Genomic DNA, 22,576 nt, shown 5'->3' on the forward strand with positions numbered 1-22,576 from the left:
AATATTGTCCTCCGTAATGTATTACCTGTGTTTAGACTAACCTAAACACAGGTAATACATTACGGCTTTCCTGACTCACCATCCACCTCTTTCATCAGGATCATGGTTTTGTTTCTTTATTTATTGCTGTTCAGACAAAAGGCCCATCTCCATGGTAATGTCGTTACACGCACAAATGAGCGTTCTCTCCACGTAAGACGGACACAAAGAGCACCCGTGTGGGGTCACATGGACCTACGTTTGTTAGTGTGACTGGTTCGGTTCGATCACTGGACCCATTTGTTGTGGCTTTGCAGAATAATCAAACTAGTGCACGTTTGCAGACATTTATTAGATTGTCTTTATTAGAGTCTTATGGGCTACTGATCTGCTGTGGTCACTGTGTTTAATTAAAGAGATAAAAGAGCTATTGAATAGGCGGCTTTGTACACTTGTGTTGATGGATTGTGTGTATTTATGAAGCATGCATGCATGGCTGGGTTTTGCATCTCTACTGCATTCACTTGCTTACTCTTTGTGACCCCCTGATGTGGGAATGAAGGTACCTTATGATGTTAGTGCATTTGAATCATTTATCGAAAGCAGAGAATGCATTTGAATATTGTTGTTCAGCACTTTTGCCGAATGAATTACTTAAGGAACAGAATTAATCATCCGGTTATATGTGTGTTTTAATGTTTTATTTTATTAAAAATGTATATCTTTAACTACACATTGTCATATGAACAATTAATCTAATGATAATGATTGACACTTCACTAACCCTAAGTACACAAAACTTAAGGGGGGGCTTAACAGTTCAAAGGGGGTGCTAAGAAAAAATTATGTACATCAATAACTTAATAACTTCAATACCCTGCATTTATTGCATTTTACTTTTTAAATTTTCCATTTTAACTTAAACTATACCTTTACAAGGTCTCATTGAAAGGTATACACAGTTACTAAGCACAGTAGCCTATCAATTTTGCTTAACACCTTTATTATTACCTTATCAGCTCTTTCAACAAAGGTTTATTAAAACTTGCCGACTACAGTCTAATAGACATATAGGCGTACTTACGTCTATGTATCCTGTAATGAGCTAAATGAAGAAACGCACTTGTGATTTTAAAACGCAAACAACATGGATAAGAGCGCAGGGTGTCAGGTGACGTGTTTTCAGAAGTTGAACTTGACATGGCGTTTTAAAACGCGGCGCGAGAAACTGAAAAAGCAGATGAGATGCGGTCAAAGATGCCTTTTTAACGCATTAATCTATATGTTTAGATGGAAAATGACATTTTCTCTTTATTTCTTCATCACCACTAGGCTAGCTAGGGTGAACAAAGCGCAAGAATTTGTATTAAAATCTATATTATTTGATGTTTATAACATGAGTGAATATTCAAATGATCAGGGATGCTACTCACCAATAGCAGATTACAATACAAGAGAAGAGGACAATATCTCTGTTGTTATCTTCTGAAATATTCTGATGTGTCTAAAGTCTGCTATCTTTTGCTTCATATTTCATTGCTCTCCAATATGATGGCTGTTGACGAGGCGCTTGATCGCTATTCCTAAGATATTCCTAATTCCTAATTAGCTTCTGACAAATACATTATTATTTGAATTATCACCCAGTGAGCCATTTAACCATGTAGTATGTCTTAGGAAGGCTTTTGTCTTTCAAACACATTAAAATGTGCAAATTCACATAATTTCAATGCAGGGATTCCCCAATCCTCTTTTAGCTAATATATTTATTTGAAGTACTGAGATTTTTAAGTGAATAAGTTAGGTCAATAATAATAATAATAATAATAGAATTAAGTTCATAATTCTCTGATGTCGGTTAATGATCACATGACATACAGGTAAACAAATAAAATATTTTTTAGTAAGTGTTTTGATTGTTTGTTTTTATTTTAAAATTAATTATTTAAATTTAAATTTTTATCCTTTAATTAATATTTTTTCATTAAATTCACAAACCCCAGTCTGGGAAACCGTGACGTAATGTAATATTTAATGCTCTTCATGTTGTTAACAAAGAATGGAATATATTTTCTTTCTCTTTGTATTTTTATATCAACATGGTACAAGATTATCATATTCAAATCAATGTGATAAACGAGTTAGGTCAAAAGTAATCTAAAAGTAGTCAGATTATATTACCTTAAACGTGTAAAGTAATGGAAATATTACTAAATATAATTTTTATGTAATTTGGAATCAGTATCCGATTACAATTTGTAATTAATCTACCCAGCACTTGTTGTGCTGTACATTTGTTTTTGTGTGTACAGCTTCTTTCTTGACATTATTTTAAGGTGCTCTGTTTTTAAATAATTTCGTATGTTGCAGACTCCATTCTCATATATAATATTCACTTTTCATGATCCAATCAATTCCTGATGGATAAAATCCATCCAAAATTTTTCTTTTTGAAATAGCTTGTTCATTGCAGAAGAAAAACAGTTTCTGAATGTCGTGCCAGGTTGTCTTTAATAAGAAAAGTATGGAAGCTTGTAAAAAAAACAAACAAACAATTGCTAGCTTAAATCTAACAGTTCTGACTTGTGAGATATTAACTTGCACTTGAGAATTATAAAGACAGAATTGTGAAATATAAACTGGCAAGTGCAAAAAAAAAAAAAAGCTGATATTTTTTCTTGGAATATTTTCTTTATAACTTTATAACTGTGTCCGAATTGCAAGATATAATCTCACAATTCTGAGGAAAAAAATTAGAATTGTGAAACAAGTTGCAATTACCTTTTTTATTTTTTATTCCGTCCCTTTAACTTCCATAGAAAAGGGACATTCCCTGTATTGTAATTAATCATAAAGGGGGTTATATCATCATATTTTCTTTGATCTTTTGAAATCAGGTAAATGTAAATATAGTACAACTTTTGCTGCTAATGCTATGCCCATTAAAACCAAACAGCATTTTTTTTTTACATTTCAGAAGAAACCTTTCTCGGGAGAAAAAAATCAAATAATTAAAATATTATAATTTAACTCTTTAATTTAATCATTGTGGTTCAAAGGTAATGAGTGAGTGTGTGTCTGACGGTGAGTCCGCGCACTGAAGTGAGTGGGGGGATTGCAAATGTAATCCTCTGGCCATCTGTTGCTCTCTCCATCCAGTCATCCAGCATCTTTCTCGCTGGCTCCAGGGTCGAAAGTAAACGATACGCACCGGCAACGACAGTATGACACACAGATTCCACTTCCTGCTTTATACACTGTATTTCTTGCTTTCCATTTGTCTAGTCATTTTGTAAAGATTGAGAAGTTGCAGAAACGATCTCAATCACATGATTTGTAGCTGATGTTTTAGTTCATTAGTTTTAGCAAATTCTCAGCAAATAATGTGTTAAATAAATGTTCATTTAATTTCAGCAATTTTTGTACATCTATTTTGCTGTCATTAGTAAGTATTATTTTAAATCTTTATTTATATCAGCAATTTGCCACCCTGTTCTTTAGATATCGGCTATTGAAAACTACATGTTGGTCAACCACTACTGTTAGGCTGTGTGTCCACCAAAGCATTTTTAGCCAGCTGAAAACGCTAGGCGCTCTGTTGAAAACGCCTAGCTGTGAGCGCTTAAGAGCAGCGTTTTTTTTCAGTTGAGAAGCTTTGTTGCTATGATACGGAATATCCGCGGCACTGTTACTTGTAACTGATTTCGCAGATAATTTGTTTCAGACTAAAAATGTCAACACAATGTAGAGTACTTGCTTTGTATGTTCAGAGACCAGCAATATTTATTTCTCATCCATTTTGTTTCGTTCTCTGCTTGTTCATGTCGTTGTACAGCAAAAATTTTGTGTATTTGTCCTGCCCCTCCTCCACTCTGATTGGACGGTTGGCTAAAAAGCGAGTAGTGTTTGTTTTTGACGCAACTGACCCAAGTTCGAATCCGCCATTTGGCTCTGTCCACATTTTCCGCATTGCAGAATCCATGTGTGGTAACCACTAGACCGTTGCGCCAACAAATGTTTATATTTTTGAATGCCTGTTGAAATGATGTTCCCAAAATCCCAAGACACTATAGCACACATTACTAGCTACCTTATCTGATTTTTTTTTTTCTTTTAAACCAGTCTAAGCTATTTGGTCTCTGGTCTTAGTTGGTCTCTAGTTGGTTTTTTAGGGATTTTGGCCTCTTCAGATGGTCAGGCTGGAAGGCAAGACTGGGAGACAGCTTACAGTAAGCTGGTTTAAACAGGTTTTTGTTAGCAGGCTAACTGGAAGTTCACAAGCTAAAGTACATTCAGGAATAAATGTGAGGAGATTGGACTTCCTAACATTCCACAAAGGAGACTCTCAGGAAGTTCCTGTCCAACCACCCCCTGTCTAAACACAGCATCTCAGGAAGGCTTGAATCTAAAGTCATGCATCGGTTTCCGTTATTAGCACCCCTCAGTAATGAGCGATGAGTTTCCATTGACACAGTGACCCATACCCCAGGGCCTTAATAAAACCTAACATCCGTTTCAGCTTAGTTAGAAATGTGGAAAATAGTCACACACTCTGATATCCTCCATCACACAGACTTCCAAACAAAACACACAGAATGGTCATTGCCAGATTTGCTTTCTGGGAAATGGACACTTTGGGAACTCTATTTCTTGCATGCGTGTTCCTCATTGCATTGTTAACCTTTGTGTCTCAGTCTTAATCTCAACATCATGTCCCACGAGGCTCGTGTTCCTGTGTGCGCTACGTCTCATCAGATATATTCAGCGCGAGGTTACAGCAATATGCGTTAGTAATCCACTGTGATGTCTCTCAGCCCGCCGTCCAATCCCAGCATCCATCTGGCATATTCATCCAGCCACGGCAGCACACGGGGCTCAAGCATCTATCAGAAGTAATCTGCTCTAAATCACAGCTCAATCCCATAACAGTTATTGTATGGCTGTGCGCAGGGTCTTACACAGAAGCAGGAGTATTGTTCAAAATGTGGGTTTTGTTTTCCAAACACAGAATGCACAAGGGCTCTGCAATAAGGATTTTTTTTTTTTTCTGCAGGTCATTTGCCCTGCCAACATCTATTTTTTTTTTTTTTTTTTTTACAATTAGTTTTTCATGAATTAATATGGTTTGAAGTAATTTTGTAATTTTTTTGTTTTGTTTTACAGGTTTTGTTTTGCTGGAAAACAATGACCATTTCAGATTTGCTTATAAACTGTAGCCCTTTGTAAGGGATGCTTCAAAGACTAGCACAAGTCCATCTTGCAATACTGACAAAACCTCCTCTGTGGGCCTTTTTACATTTAGCCACACGCTTAGTCATGAGTTCACATCTGTGATTGTGCTAATGCTGGCCAGTGAATCTCTCTTGAACACTCGACTCATATGATAGTTAGTGTTTAAGAATCACAGTTTCTCTATATTTTTCATGATTTCCCGCTCACATGTGGATTGCAGGACTCCCAAACTTACACCTTCATTGGGTTTAGTCTTGTTGTATGGCTCTCAAACCACCTCCTTTAAACTATCAGATTGCTATTAGACTCATATGCATCTTGGAAAGCATTTACACTCTTTTTAATAATCAGATCTATCCAAGCTATCCAATAGGGGTGGGCGATATACCGGTAGACACGAATAATGGGTAGAAATTTGTCAACCGGTATAGGGATTTTGGACTATTGTCTCTATCGCGGTTACACTCACGTGACGACGTACCTGTTGTGCACCGTTACAAAAGCGTATCATTTGAATGCGTTTTAAAACTTGCAGTTTAAAAACAAGTGATTTTAAATCGTTCAAGTGCAATAAACAGTGAAAGAGGACTCATTTCGGTATATGTGTGCACTGTCTGAGAGACTGTTTATGAGCACTGTAAAAGAGGCGCGCACACGAAGCCACTGCTCATATAGCGTGAGTCTTGAACTGAGTTGTTTTTGGTGCCTTATTGAGCTTGAATGGTCAAATAAACACTTGTATGCGTCAAAATACCTGTCTTCGCATGTATCCTTGTAAACACAGTCGATTATGTCTTAAGTGAATGTAAACAGTTGAGAAAGAAAGTGCATGTGTATCAGTAGGCTGTATTAGATCAGTGCATTCAGTGACAGCAGCCTAATAAACCTGCTGCTGCCTGTGTCATTTATCTCATTGCCCTTGACTGAATCGCTTTTGTAACTTTAATAAGTATAAATGTAGGGGCTAAAGGCATTCATTTTTTTGTGACAAATTGAACATTTTCTGATTTTTCAGCTTCATGAGGTGCATCTTGGGATACTTTTGAAATAGTGTTGAAGGAGTTGCAGCTTTTATTTCACTATTCTGGTCTGATTTATCAAACAAATGAACAAACAAATAAATTGTAATGATGATAAATGAACAATTAAATGTATGAACGAATAAATGAACAAATTAACAAATAAATGAGATATTAGTAAATACATTCATACATATGTGCAATATATGTATTTGTATGTCTGTATACCTAGACTGCACACAAATGAATCACTCTATGTGTAACAATTCGCCATTCGGCATATAGATTTTGTATTAGATAGCGTGTCAAATTAAGATGTGAACATAATGTCTATCTAAAGAAACGCATGGAGTGAAATCACTGCGTAGGTTTTTTGCTTAGAAATTCCAAACACAGACAACACTTGGGCTCAGCAATAAGTGTTTTCTCTGATGGAAGGTTAAGCCAAAAATTAAATGGGATAATTCACCAAAAAAATTAAACTTCTGTCATCGTTTACTCATCCTCATGTCTTTCTAAAAAAGATATGGGTGAGTAAATAAGACAAAATGTGATAAAATAGGATAGTTCAAGAGTGGATGAACTATCCCATTAATATTTTTTATTTCTCATGCCAATGTACAATATGTAACTCTTTTCATGAAATAATAATGTAATTATTTTGTCTTTCTGACCATTTTTTTTTTTCCCCTTTCAGTTAAGAAAGCCAAACTCCAAGGACCTCCAGGTAAGCAAATTCTCACATGTACTTCTGTTCTTCTAAATGCAATTCAGAATTATGTAAAAACAATATTTGTTTTTTTTCTGGGCCATGTAAATCTTATGTAAATCTTCTTGGTTTCAGAATTCTTGGACAGTGTGTTTGTTTTTACACTTTATTTTTTGTGTAATCTACACTAATACAACACCCCTCAGTGTGGTATTTCAGTGTGGTATTGTGGTATTTCACATCACATTTCATTTATATGATATCCTTGAGGAAGAAACTTTCCTTGATTTCTCTCATTGTGCAGTCATGAAGGTTCAGAGGTTCATTTGATAATTGGTTCTGCACTCATGTTATTCATCTTGTCTGAGTCCCAGAGCTTGTAGCTTGTGAGCTAGTGTGTAAGATCAGAGTAGGTTAAGCCCAAATCCCCACACCCTCCTCATCTGCAAATCCCCACACTGTTGGCCTTCACATGGATCCCATAAGCCAGAATACTGTGTCACAGGACAGGAAGGTGGCTTGTGTTAGTACTGAGTTATCCTGAAAATTATAATCTACAGGAACAAAACTGCTCTGCATCGGTTTTGGATTGTAATGGGACATCACATGATGCCTTACACTGTGGTTATTTGCACAGTATGAACGTTGGCTAGAGGGAGGTGTGAAGCCCTAAGCGTATATGTAAATCGAATGATTTATGCCTTGGGCAATGTTTTAAATCTGAAATTAACTCTTAAAAGGATAGTTCACTCCAAAAATAAACTACTGTCATCACTAACTCGCCCTCATATCATTCCATTTAAATTTATTCATTTAGCAGATGCTTTTATTATACGCGATTTACAAATGAGGAAATACAACAAGCGATTAATCTTAAGAGGCAATAAACATGAGAAGTGGCAGCAATACAAAACTTCAGTCATCGTTCAGAATAGCACAAGGTAAAACAGAGAGGGATTAAGGAATAGTGAGAACATATTTAATGAATTGTGAAAGCATAGATTTTTTTTCTCCTGCTGGATACAGCGAAATGCTCACAGAAGAGATGAGTTTTCATCTGATTCTTAAACGTTGTCAGAGATTCGGCTGTCTGGATAGGGTTGAGAAGATCATTTGACATGGGCTCTCTTGGATTCATTGAAGACCAGTCTAGCTGTTGCATTCTGGATCATTTGTAGTGGTTTGATTGCACATGTTGGAAGTCCAGGCAGAAGAGCATTGCAGTAGTCCAGCCTAGAAATGATAAGGGCCTGGACGAGAAGTTGTGCTTCATGCTCAATTCGGAAGAGGCTGATCTTTCTGATGTTGTGAAGTGCGAACCTACATGATGGTTCTTTTGTTGCAATGTGGTCTTTGAAGGTCAGCTGGTCATCAAAGATTGCCCTGGCCGAACACAATGTGATTATTGTTGATGAACCTAGTTGGATGGTGAAATTGTGCTGTATTGTCGGAGTGGCTGGGAAGACGAGAAGCTCTTCACTAGGTTGAGTTGCAGGTGATGTTCTTTCATCCATGCTGAGATGTCCGCCATGCAGTCTGAGATCAATGCAGCTACTGTGGGATCGTCTAGTTGAAATTAAAATTAGAGTGGTGTGTCATCAGCAAGCAATGGTAGGAGAAACCATGTGCCTGTATAATGGATCACAGCAATTATGTGTATGTGGAGAATAGGAAGGGTACAAGAACTTATCCCTGAGGTACCCCAGTGACCGGATGATGTGCTTTGGATACCTGCACATTCTGTGGACACAATAGAAAATATTTTTGAAAAAAAAGTGTCTTGGGGCCAGATTTACTAAACAGGACAAATTACTGTGAGACCGCAATCCCATAATAGCGCAGATGGGAGTGGAAAGCTCTGCGGGTGATCTACAGACAAATTAAAGAACAAAGACGCAGTAGCTCATTTCCATTATGACCAAAGCAATCGACCAAGACAAAGTCCCTTTCAGGGAAAGTCTGTTCACTCGGCGGCCATATTTGCAACGCCTCCGGGCAGCTATTTCGGGCATCCAAGACCAAGTCCTATCTATTTGAATGGGGGAATCCTGAAATCTCAAACTGCTTGGCGAACTCCCAATTAAATTACATATTTCAAATCAGCAACATAATCTGACATGAACCATCCCATAAATGTTGTTTCTTATGCTTAAATAGTGTTAAAAAAGCCTATTTTTCAGGCTAGACGAGCCAATGCGCATGTGCAGTTTTATGCGCGAGTCTCAGGTTTCTATGGAAACCGGAGCCTCTAACGGCAACTGCAGTGACGCAGTGACTTTATCGATCAGCGATTGGCTCTTTTACTTAGAAGGCGGGAAATAATCCGCCATATTGCGCGTTGCAGTTTCTCCCATTCATAACTAATAGGAGTGAACCGTCTTTCTATATCTATAGTCTTTGACCAAGAGCAGCGCAAATTAGCGTGGGGTTGCATACAAACAGTATGTTCGGATAATGTCTTATTCTGGCATTCCAAATAAATCAACACAAGTGGAGAAAATTCTCTCTCTTCTACCACATGCTGCATGCGGTACCTCTTCGCAGCAACTATCACAGTCATGTCAAGCGCAAAATGGCTTAAGACACACTTTTTCCATGTTTAAATAATGGCACGAATACCAGTTAATTGATTGTTATTGACCTGTTATTAATTTAAATACTCTTCTTCCATAAATTTTGCGTCTGACAGGGAAACTCCTACAAATGCATATGCAATAAGGTTAGTCGCAAAAATAACTGTCTATGCCTTTTCATAGCTAATTTTTCACTGTGTGTCTTTAGTACATCCTGACAGTAGTTTTTAACACCAAAAGAGCGTTTGTGCTGGCGCAACCTGTTAGTAAATCTGGCCCTTTGTGGGGGTTTTTGTCCATACAATGAAAATCAATGGGGATCAGTGTTGTTGTGGACAAAAATAAATATTTAAATAATATTTAGACATTGTGAGATGAAGTTTGAGTACATTTGGAGTACAATAGGTATATTTAAATATATATATATATATTTAATTGTTTGCATCTCATTTCCTTTAAATTCTGCACTAACAGAATAGAAACAAATAGACAGTCCCTGTGGGATAATAAAAGCAAAAAAGCCGGTTTATCTGAATGAAACACAGGCGGGCCGCTCGCTCCCTTTGGGAGTCTTGAGCACTCTTAACTCAGATCACACCCAATCCTGAATGTTCCAATTGCTCTGCGCCATCACTTAAACAAACATGCAGCTCGGCACATGTCAGACTGCAATACTGTGTCACTGGCGCTATTGTATCAGAGAGTAAACAGTCTCTGGAGAATATGCCTGTCAGCCTCTGTCTGTCTGTGACAGGTGGCTCTTTTGTGTTCCATTGCTGGAGAGTGTTTACTTTACCCCTCTAAAACCACTACAATTGCTCTGCAAGAGCCAGGCTTATCCTGCCTCTAAATGTGTAAATGTGTGACCTATATATTAGACAGAAATTGCTGGATTGTGTTGCAAGATTATTTAGGCCGTGTTTTAGAGCTTTTTAAAGATGTGTAACTGCAAGTAGAATTTGTATTGTAATGCTTTGAAACACATCTCTCATATTCAAAACCGGTTAGCATATTGTATATAACTTTCAGTAAATGTTTAATTGTTTAAACAATTGTACCAGATTTAAAAAGTACAAGATTTATGACAGCAGCACAAAAAGGACAGTAGTTTTAGAGTCGGAACAAGTAGTTACATTTTGATAAAACTTTTTTTGGTTTGGAATAGCATACACAAATGAATCATGCACAGTAAGGCCGGGAATGTATAAGGAAGCAAGTAAGGAAACGAGACTTTTAATCAGCATTTATCAATAATCTGTTATAATTATTATCCATGCAGTTTAATTATTACCTCATATTAATTAAGAGAGTGGAATTTACATAGAAGACCTGCGTTCATCTTCGGAACACATATTAAGATATTTTTGATGAAATCCGTGAGCTTTCTGGCCTCTGATAGACTGCAGCGTTACAACCAAAAAGGTAGTAAAAACATCGTTAAAGTAATCCATGTGACTACAGTGGTTCAACCTTAATGTTATGAAGTGACGAGAATACTTTTTGTGTGCAAAAAGCAAACAAAAATAACAGCTTTATTCAACAATTTCTTCTCTTCCATGTCAGTCTCCTACGTTGTTCACGTAGTAAATACAGTGCAGTGCTTCCGGGTTCTACATCAGAATGCCGGCTCATTAAGCTCTCGGATTTCATCAAAAATATCTTAATTTGAGTTCTGAAGATGAATGCCGGTCTTACGGGTTTGGAATGACATGAGGGTGAATAATTAATGACAGAATTTTACGTTTTGGCAGAGTTAACCCTTTAATATCTTTTTCCACAGATACAGTAGTAAATGAGGAAAACTAAGTATTTTTCCTTAGTCTACCACTGTTCAGCAGAAACTCTTTGTTGACATAGCATAACTGCAAAAAACTGCACACATACAAGAATCCCTCATGTGAACCTGCATATACAAACTGCAAATCCATCCCATACATCATACAAGATTCATCAGGGTTGTGAAACGGAAATGTCAGCTCTCGATTGTACGCTACCTTTAACTAATTTATCGGAAAACTCAACTGGAGTCAATAATGAATGATGGCATTGTTCAGTCATGAAGAAACGGTAAAACCATCATGTTCCCATGAAACTTCTGACAGATGTAGTTAAAATGTTTATTTAAGTAGGATATTCAGAGTTTTATTTGTTTACTTAGTAGCAAATAAACTAAATATGTATTTCACTTTTGGATGTACAGAAATTCTAGAAGTCTACACCCTTTTTCTGCTAAATTATGTTGTATCTGGTTGAAGTCATCACTGATGTGATATTTCTTTTTTTCCCCTCACCATTTTTTTATTGTAATATCAGGCATTTCAGATAAGTCAGATGCTAAAAGACTCAAAAAACTGAAACAAACTCTGTTTGGCCACTTTTCATGTTAGTCAGAGAGACCTTTCCTGCCTAAGTGGATGGTTCTTGGCCAGAATAAGCTTAAATCTGGGGTATACTTTATCCTAATTGTCAAAAGTCTAGCTATGTGAGACCAGTATAATTTAAATTTACAGTTTACAGTTTTGCTCATTTGATATAGCTTTTCCCTACCTCGCTCTCTCCTACGCTATAACATAATGGATAATCAGGAGACGTGCTGAATCCGTAATTGGCAACTGAATGAAAAGCAGCTCTCTGCTAATCTACCCAGGTGTGATGCATAATGCCATAGTTTTGTCTCTCGAGATGCTGATTGATTAATTCCTGTAAACCCCATTGTCTTCCTGGTTGGAGCCAAAGCTTAGAATGGATTTCATAATGTTTTTACACAGAAAGTTCTTTAAAGGAACACGCCACTATTTTTGAAAATAGGCCAATTTTACAACTCCCCTAACAGTTGAGTTTTACCGTTTTCGAATCCATTCAGCCGATCTCCAGGTCTGGCGGTAGCACTTTTAGCATAGCTTAGCATAGATCATTGAATCTGATTAGACCGTTAGCATCTCGCTCAAAAATGACCAAAGAGTTTCGATATTTCGATATAAATGACCAAGAGTTTCGATACTAGTGAACTGCTATTGTGCTAGCCTATATATAGTGACCCTAAAACTACCAGAAAGTCTTCAAATATTTGAGTTTGAACAACGTATCTTTTATTTTTTTCTTTTGAAACCTAGCAAGCATCGTTTTGTGAAATGTTTTGATGCTAATGTGCCCTGGGCCTAATATGTCCTGGGTAACAGCTTACTAATCTGTCAATCAATCATTGCTCTAAAGCAAACTTTGCTTTTATGCTTTAAACTTTGCGATTATGCAAAACACTTTAATTTTCTCATAATATACATTGCAGCATCACTCTTTTCATGCCTGAAAGGGTTCGATAAAGGATTCAGTTCCTCTAAACCCCTCCCTTCTTAGATCCTGCTCTGCTCTGATTGGTCAGATGGCCCAGTCTGTTGTGATCTTAGTTCATGCAAAGTGGATTTGCTTTTGCAGAAAACAGCATCTTCTCAACATGTCGACAACACAAACATGAGCCTCAGCTACAACTACAGAGTCTGAGGGTCAAAGTAGATGGTGTGTTTGTGGGCAACCAATGAAGATAATAGGCTGGCATTGTGCAAATTATTTTTACAAACCTACAAAGGTTCGAGCAGGAAGTAATGCTGGAATTACCGACAAGTCTTTTCAGGCAGTTCAAAATTGGTTCTTTCTTTTGGAATGGGAAACAATAACTCCATTTATCCTGCACTTTGATCTTTGAAACTTTGCAGACCTTTTACATTTACAAACAGCTATACTACACACTACATGAAAGGTACTGTCCAAAAAAGCATAATAGGGGCACTTTAATTTGGAATAACCGAATACACTAGTGAGTTATTCATAATAAGACAAGGAACATGTATTAAGAAAGTAAATAGGGTCATTTATATTTATTATTTCATGTTGACTTTAATACTAAAGTAGGACAAGCACCTGTTCATTCTAGAAGGAGTCTCTTATCTTTGTGAATGGATTGGATGGTATTTTTGACCCCTGTGTCTAATGGTTTAAGTTCTGTTGTCGTGGAGAGGCCTGATTCTCTTTGTCTCTGTGGAAACCTGTAGAAACAAGCAAACAAACACAGTGAAGCACCAAAGTTTATCAGATCTGTTTTAACAGCTGACGTCCCTTCCACACTTCTCATGAGCTAGACCTATTGACATTAAGATCCAGCTGTGCTTTAATAAAGTAATAGATACAGTACGTTATTAGTATAAATACTAGTGATGTCAACTGACATGAAAATGTAGTGTGATTAATACAATTAAATACAATAAAAATATAAGACAATGAAATACAATGATGATAACAACAACATTTATTATTATTACTATTATAGATTTTTATTCTTTTATTACATATTTTAAATATGGTAATTATTACAATTGTAAATATGATAATTTTTTTTAATAAATTATGTGTACAATCCTAATAAAAAATAAATAAATGGCCATCATGCAGAGTTTTTCTATAATAAAATGTTATGGACTTCACTGTTAACAGCAATGGTCAATAAGAAAAGTGAACATGATTTCACCCACCAAACTTGACGCATTAATATAGCAGGTATCATGTAATGTGTCACAATAATATTGTGTCAGCTTCGTGAATGTTTAGATGCCTGTTAGGGTGGGAGGAGAGCAGTGGGTGGCACGCTGGCAGAGTGTATCATCGGGCACGTGTTGGCCGGCCCCCATCGCTAGCAAACAGGAAATGAAGTGTTGGTTATGTCACTGTCTCAGTAATCCTTCTGCAGTCGATACTAGTGCATGTTTGTTTGCATGTATATAAAGGATCGTCCTTATGAATTTGACTTGAAAATATTCTGTAGCCTATATGCATGCTTTACTTGAGTCAATTACATGGCATGCATTTGTTTGGAATACATTAAGTATGCTATTCATATACAGTAACTTGAATTTAACTCTTTTATGAGGATTTTAATTTCTGAATTTATATTTATTTTAATATTTCTTTGGGGGGCACCATAGACTTAAAAATGTCAGGGCTGTGCAACTGTCCTGATATCATAATAAAGAAGACGACTCCTTAAGTGATTGAAATTCTTGAAAAGGTAGCATTAAGTAGAATGGCTTATTATTATTTGTTAGAAAAAAATAGTTATATTGTAGGAAACTGCTTATTAAAATCAAAGTCATGTGGTGCGACCAACATTCAGAAGCATGCAAAAAAAAGAAGTAAAGACCCCTGCAGACCCTCTTAACTGTATCTGAAGGCTTACGCGTGAGCAATGGTTGTAATGATGCTTGCCTTAGCTAATTATAAAATTAGGCAAACCAAATGAAACCACAACACGGCTGGGGTCAATTACGTTTCAGATGTATGTGAGTGAAAAATTCCCAAAGAACTGACGCTAAAGTGATGTTTTTTCCCCTCTGTTGAGGATCTAATGTGAGATTATGGAGGTCAGGGCTCTGTCTGTCTCTCATTGGTGTTGGGGGAGGGGAATCACACTAATCTTTACTCTCACTCAGCACTACAGCATTATTGCTCAGGCTTTATTTAGTCACAGTCCTGCCACATGTGCCTTGGGATTCCCAGGCAAACTTGAACAACCAGCATGCGCACATACTAATTTTTTGCTTGTGTCAATACTGTTACTTTAGAAGTATGCAAAACAGTTGCTGTGCAGTTGCTAATGTGAGCAACTCCATTTTTTTTTTTTTTGCGTGTTTCTGTTTATCTGTTTATCAGCACGTTCTAGTGGGTTTTTGGAGTCAAAATAGCCAGAAAATTAATGTCACACCACAAGTCAAATGGTTTGAGGTATAATTTATTTCTGTAGCACAAACTGTGAGGGATGTGTTTTATGTTAAAGTTTAAAAACCCCATGAAATTGCACAATTTTCTTTTCTATGTTGATGTATGTTTTGAAATAAGAAGGTGGGACTGGACTATGGAGCTGCACATGCTATGCAAAAGAAAAATAGATATCGTGGCTATTCACTCATTTTGGTAAAAAAAAAAAAAAAAAAAAAAATTGGGTCAAAAACTCTCATTTGAGGGAGTATTTGATTGGGCAAAAAAAAAAAATGGACACGCCCATGAGTGCAGGATGACTCCTAATTTTTCGAATTTTCCTAAGATTCAGAGCATTATGAATCAGCGTGTCGAATCATGATTCGGATCGTGTGTCAAACCGCCAAACTGCTGAAATCAAGTGACTTTGGCGCTCCGAACTGCGGATTCGACACGCTAATTCATTATGCTCCGAAGCTTCCTGAAGCAGTGTTTTGAAATCGGCCATCACTAAATAATTCGTTATTTTTTTTTTTTTTTTTTTTGCGCACCAAAAATATTCTCGTCGCTTTATAATATTAATATTGAACCACTGTACTCACATGAACTGATTTAAATATGTTTTTAGTACATTAATGGATCTTGAGAGAGGAAATGTCATTGCTCCCAATGTAGGCCTCACGGAGCCATCGAATTTAAACAAAAATATCTCAATTTGCGTTCCGAAGATTAACGAAGGTCTTACGGGTCTGGAACGGCATGAGCGTGAGTAATAAATGACAGAATTTTCATTTTTGGGTGAACTAACCCTTTAATTTGTTAGCAATACACTAATATATAGATGTCCTCATAGCTAATAAACATGGACTGTAAGCCTCACAACTCCAGTTTAGGACCATGACATACCAATGTTAGGCATCTGTTGGGCTAGTTTTTGCAGTGTGTTCCACACATCTGGCTCACGTCGGCGGCAGTTCGCCCGATTCAGAATGTTGACCGTCGGGAGAGAGACCGTCGGTGAGAGAGACCGTCGGTGAGAGAGATCGCTCTGATTGGCTGTTCAGTTTAGTTAACAACTCGGTGCACAAGTGATGAAAGCGAGCAAAAGAAGTCAAGACAGTACAGACAAAAGGCTGTTCTAATTTTACATCATCTTACCTGAGCATTTAAGTACGCGAATATTTTCATAACAGCATGAGCTGCCTCGAATGAAGAAGTGATTAGCATGATTGATATTCAAAATGGTAAGCAAGTGCTACTTTGTTTTCAGTTTTTTTTTTTTTTCAGCTTTGTTCTCTTTTTGAATGATGAATATAGACTTTTGATACCTGATGATATAGACAGATTTACTACACAGGTGCAGAACGCATGTGCTAGTTGGCAGTCAGCTATGGTCTTAGCGGTATGTTCAAGCGCAGCTTTTTGTCCCAGATGCAGCCGACAACACGGTCAGCTTTTGTTGCCGCTGATTCTTTGACATCGGCTTGGTGTATCTTGGCCTTTAAATTTCATTGTGGTCTTAAAATACTTAGGGTTAGGGTTCCAATCCAATTAAATTACTTTGCAAACACCACTAATTATTTTCATAAAAAACTGTATATAAACATGCTTTTTCTGCTTTATTTCTAGATAAATTCAATGCCTATGTGACGCTGAAAGTGCAAAATGTGAAGAGTACCACCATCACTGTGCGGGGAGACCAGCCGTGCTGGGAGCAGGACTTCATGTTGTAAGTTCGTTTATCACAACTCGCTGCTGTAACGGCACTTACCAGACAGCAGTCTGTTGTTGCTAATGTCCTGACAAATTACAAGGTGGTAGGGAAATGTCCTATGTTGAGGGTCTGGATTTCTTCCACTAGTCATTCATCTGTCGCAGCAGTGAGAGATATCTAACCTGGCAACCACACACACACTCTGCTTGTAAAGCTTTTGTTGGCAAACTAATGAGCTTCTCTCAGCCACCAAGAAAACATCCCCGATAATTTGACTGTCAGTGTGTCACGTTCCACATCTAGACCCGGTTAGTTCCTTAAAGGTGAAATGTGTAATTTTCTGTCTTAAAATAGTTTCTTTCATGATTCACATGTTGGAGTTTCCCAGTGATGACCTTACCTATTTGTTACCTATAACAATGACAAAAAAAAAATCTGAAGAAAAGGGAGTATAGGATATGGATACAAGTGTAGGATGACTAGATATCAGATATGTTGCAGATTTAGAATCACATTTGAAAGTGACCTAAATTGCCTGCAAATAGTAAAAAAAAGTAGCGTATAAACAAAACTATGTGAAAAGAATGTAGTTTAGATAGCAACAATGTTGACTCTGGCTTTATGGCTCTTATCCAGAGAACTTTTTTCTCTATGCCAAGGACAGGTGGCTTGCTCCAGGAAATGAAACTGGCTCCGTGTTCCTTGTCGCTCATTTGTTTTTTGTCTCAGAGATGTGTTTATTTAGATTCCCGCCCTGTCCTCACATTACATCCATGTGCTCTTGTGTTGGATGTGGTCTTTGTTTGCATATAGTTACTGGAATTTGGTTGTCTATAGTTTTAAGCTTATCTGGACTGCGGTTTCACACTTGTAGTGCTTTCTGCATGTATTGAATTTGCTTTGATTATTAAACATTATATACTTTTATAACATTACACACTAGATATTAGTGTATTTATCAATCTAAATCAGTGGAACTAAACCTAGTCAACACATTTCTTTTGTTTACTTACTAAAAATATTTTCTTTCTCAGTTAAAACTATGAATGAATCACTCATCCCGTAATCAATCAATGACATGCATATAAAAATAATAACTGTAGGTCATTGAAAATAACAAATAAATAATAAATTGTTTTTATTTATTTTCATTGACCTATAATCATTAGTTTTATATATACAGTAAGCTGGTTTAGGAATAAATATTCAGATATATACACATAAGTGACATCACATTTACAGTGCATTAAGAGAATGTGTGGTCAGTGGTGAGGTTTTTGATATAGTTCTAGTTTGAGTGGTAACAGCAACTTTGATTGGTCTGTTTTGCTTCAGAATTATGTGTAGTGTAGTTATTCCCCAGGAATTTGTCAATTAAACAATTTTTTAACAATGAAGTAAAAAACACACTGATTAAAGTTTCTACAGAAGCGTTTGCTGTTGACAAATCAGTATAAACAAATGAGTTTTTCTATGGAAATCTTGAAAGGGATTTTTGCTTGGAGAATCTGACTGGTTATTTCATTCTCAAGCTTGTGAAAACACAGGAAAACCTCCATATCATCTAGTAATGGAATGTTTACTGCGATCATAATCCATCAGGCCTTTGAGAAACATGCATGAAGTGCCTAACATGGATAAATTCTTACAGTCCTCTTGGGTAAAGATGCAATGATGCATAAAGGCAGTTCTGAAATATGTAGCCACCTCACATCATGGTGAAATAAATGCTGAAAATTTGCCTTATAACTTGTGGAGCAATTTTGTCCCAGGCCTAATTAATTTAAGCTACCGACTTGTCCACGGACAATAATGTACCCTCGTTCCCATTGATGACTTCATGCGTTCTTGTCCTAATGGAACTTCAGAAAGCCAGATGTCCTGGTGATTGAACAGAGCCCTTAAACCTAGCCTAGCTTTGTGTGTCTTTGTTCTCAGAGGAACATTTAAAAGCAGCATGATCCAGGTTAATTAAATAATGTTTGAGCCCTCTGGGACCAAGACAGGCTGATGGATGATGAGCAGAGGCTGATTATGTATTGATTACTTGATTATATATTATGTGCTACATTCTTGTCTGAATAGATTTTTTAAGTCTTACTGAGAAACAGTCATTTATTAGTGAATCAGTACATCACATGTGATCCATTTCAAAGCAATACCATTATTTATGCATCATACACTACTGTTCAAAAGTTTGAAAAAGTCTCTTTTCAATAAAGGCTGCATTTATTTGATCAAAAATACAGTAAAACTAAAATATTATTACTATTTAAAAAAACTGATATCTGATTTAATGTTTTAAAATAGTCTTCAGTGTCACGTGATACTAATATGCTGATTTGCTGCTTAAGAAACATTTCTTATTATTATCAGTGTTGAAAACAGCTTAATATTTTTTGTGGAAACCATGTTTTTTTCAGGATTCTTTGATGAACAGAAAGTTTTAAAAAACTATTTATTTGAAATAAAATCTTTTGTAACATTATAAATGTCCTGTAACATTTGATCACTTTAAAGTAAGATCTTTTTTTACAAAAGATTTACAGAGAAATTGTGTTTTATGAATGATACGTTTTGATTCGTCTCATTAACAATAATTTTTCGTTGATGCATTTACAATAACTTATAGTAGGCTTCAGTGATAAGATAAGATTCGCAATTTTCTCCTGGTAGATGGAAAAACAAGCCCCCCCCAAAAATGCCTTAAAAATTACTTAAATATCACATATTACAGAAGATAATATCTTGTGCTACTTAAACAAGCATTTTCTTAAAAAGTTATGCTAAGCTAGTAAGCTAAGGTGTTAGCTTACTAACTGAATGCTAACTGAAAACAAAAAAAGAGAAACATTTGTAGCTTCTGTAATATGTGATATTTAAGTAATGTTAAGGCATTTTTTTTTTTTGGGCTTGTTTTTCATCTACCAGGTGAAAATTGCAAATCTTATCACTTTTTATTTAATAGCAAACATTTCCTCAACAAGCCATAGGATTTGAAGCATCGTTCATGTCCTTAACACACATGATGAGGAATAAGTTAAACTTGAGATTTGAATAAACCACTAAATCAAATAAGCAATATTATTAGAGAATTTTAGTGCACATTAACTCAAGATTAGTTAAACATTGTCTTGTAGCAGTGTTTCCTTATAAAATAGCTCCTAGCTGAGCAATATTCAAAACCAGTCATGTGTTGCATACATTTCCTTCCAAGCAATTCATGTCCTTTGAGGTTAAGCTTAAGAAACCTGCACACTTTTGTCTGTTTGCTCACTCTGAGCCTGTTTGAATAGCTTAAATAATTATGATGATATAACTGCATCACCGATGGGATTACAGCTGTTTATATAGCTCCTCATTTGTTTGTTTGATCAAAGGGCAAGGTTATTCTATCATTTAGACGTGTCACAAGTTCATCTATTCTGTGTGAACGTCTGTATGACCCTGTGGGTGATTTTTAGACGTGACGTCTCTCCGGGCCTGCATTTTTAGTGTGCGTATGTGGCGTCAGCAAGCTCTATCTGTCTCTATAGCAACTTATCAATTAGTAATTACTCAGCCCATCGCCGCTCGACATGTTCTGAAAAATGAACGTGCAAAAAAAGAGAAATTGCAGATAAGCAAACAAGGTACTCTCTGGGGGTCTAGAGCCATCTCATCCTCACTGCACTTTGGAGACAATTGAAAGCCTAAATTAATTATGAATGGATTTCCAAATGCTCCTCTTTAGTTGCCGCGTACATGTGTGCTTTGGTCTTCTCTATTTATAACAAGCAGCGCGGCAGATAAAAGCCATGTTTTTCTCATTCAGTGGTAGAAAGCCTTGCATCCTGTTGGCAGATGGTGTGAAGCCGCTGTTATTGGAGCACGATTCTACCAGCGCAAACATTTATTTTAATTTTCACACTGTATATGATTATGCAGACTTCAGCACTTGTATAGTAATTTGAACAAATTCATGAGCCCTGAGCAAAATACACACACCTGATATATGCGTTAAATATCAATTCATGTGATTGTATTTGAAATACAGTTGTGGTCAGAATTATTGGCACCCTTAGTAAATATGATCAAAGATGACTATAAAAATAAATCTGCATTGTTTATCCTTTTGATCTTTAATTCATAAAATTTGCAAAAATCTAACCTTTCATTGAAGGAAAAGAATTGAAGGTGGGGGGAAAATCACATTATGAAATAAATGTTTTTCTCCAATACATGTTGGCCACAATTTGTTTTATGAGTAAAATATCTCTGAAGTATATTCCCATTTGTATTTACATTTTTTAGCACACCAGGGTGATCGTGAACATGAAATTGTCCAGCCATGACTTCCTGTTCCACAGGAGTATAAACATGAGGAAACACAAAGGCCAAATTCCCATAATCATTTATCACAATGAGCAAAACCAAAGAATATAGTTCTGATGTGCAGCAAAAGATTGTTGAGCTTCACAAAATAGAAAATGGCTATAAGAAAATAGCTAAAGCATTGAAAATCCCCATTTCCACTATCAGGGCAATAATTAAGAAGTTCCAATCAACTAAAGATGTCACAAATCTGCCTGGAAGAGGACACGTGTCTAAATCATCCTAATGCGTGGTGAGGAGGATAGTTTGAGTGGCCAAAGACTCTCCAAGGATCACAGCTGAAGAATTGCAGAGATTAGTTGAGTCTTGAGTCTCAGAAAGCCTAAAAAAATTATCAAACAGCACCTACATCCCCACAAGTTGTTCGGGAGGGTTTCAAGAAAAATCCTCTGCTCTCATCCAGAAACAATCTCCAGCATATTCGGTTGTCAGACAAGACTGGAACTTCAAACAGAACCGGCTTCTATGGTCAGATGAAACTAAAAAAAAAAGATGGGTTTGGGGCACACCAGGATAAAAAGTACCCCATGCCCACAGATAAATATACTGCTGGATCTTTAATGTTGTGGGTCTATTTTTCTACTGGAGGTCCTGGACATCTTGTTCAGATACATGGTATCATGGATTCTATCAAATACCAACAGATAAAAATCAAAACCTGACCGCTTCTGCTAGAAATTCAATAATGGGCCGTGGTTGGATCTTCCATCAGGACAATGATCCAAAACAAACATCAAAACCAACACAAAAATGTGTCACTGAGCACAAAATGAAGCTTCTGCCATGGCCGTCCCAGTTCCCTGACCTGAACCCTAAAGAAAATGAGTGAAGTGAACTGAAGAGAAGAAGCACCAACATGGAGCTGGGAATCTGAAGGATCTGTAGAGATTCTGCATGAAGGAATGGTCTCTGATCTCTTGTCAGGTGTTCTCCAAACTCATCAGGCATTTTAGAAGAAGACTCAGAGCTGTTATCTTGCAAAAGAACTGTTACTGTTATCTTGTTATAGGTTGCAAAAAGTATTGAATAAAAGGGTGCCAATAATTGTGGCAAACGTGTTTTGGAGAAAAACATTTATTTCATAATGTGATTATGAAATAAATAACCAAATTTGTTTTCCCTTTTTACTGCATGCATCTTAATCTTTATGTCTGAATAGTCCTACACTGCACCTGGGATCTTATAAAAGACAATGAAGATGAAGCTTATTAGAGCTGCTTCGGCTGCTTTTGTC

The 22,576-nt window shown here is 36.5% G+C and overlaps 1 protein-coding gene across 1 annotated transcript in view; it reads left to right on the forward strand.

Annotated features, from left to right (window-relative positions):
* unc13bb (unc-13 homolog Bb (C. elegans)) overlaps window positions 1–22,576 on the forward strand; it is a 94,041-nt gene that overhangs the window by 4,861 nt on the left and 66,604 nt on the right. The window contains exons 2-3 of the mRNA XM_051908488.1: window positions 6,928–6,957; window positions 16,884–16,983. Of these exons, the coding sequence (XP_051764448.1) occupies window positions 6,928–6,957; window positions 16,884–16,983 (130 nt within the window). The remainder of the gene's footprint in view (window positions 1–6,927; window positions 6,958–16,883; window positions 16,984–22,576) is intronic.

This window comes from Ctenopharyngodon idella, chromosome 10 (genome assembly GCF_019924925.1).
Source record: "Ctenopharyngodon idella isolate HZGC_01 chromosome 10, HZGC01, whole genome shotgun sequence".
NCBI classification, from domain to species: Eukaryota; Metazoa; Chordata; class Actinopteri; order Cypriniformes; family Xenocyprididae; genus Ctenopharyngodon; species Ctenopharyngodon idella.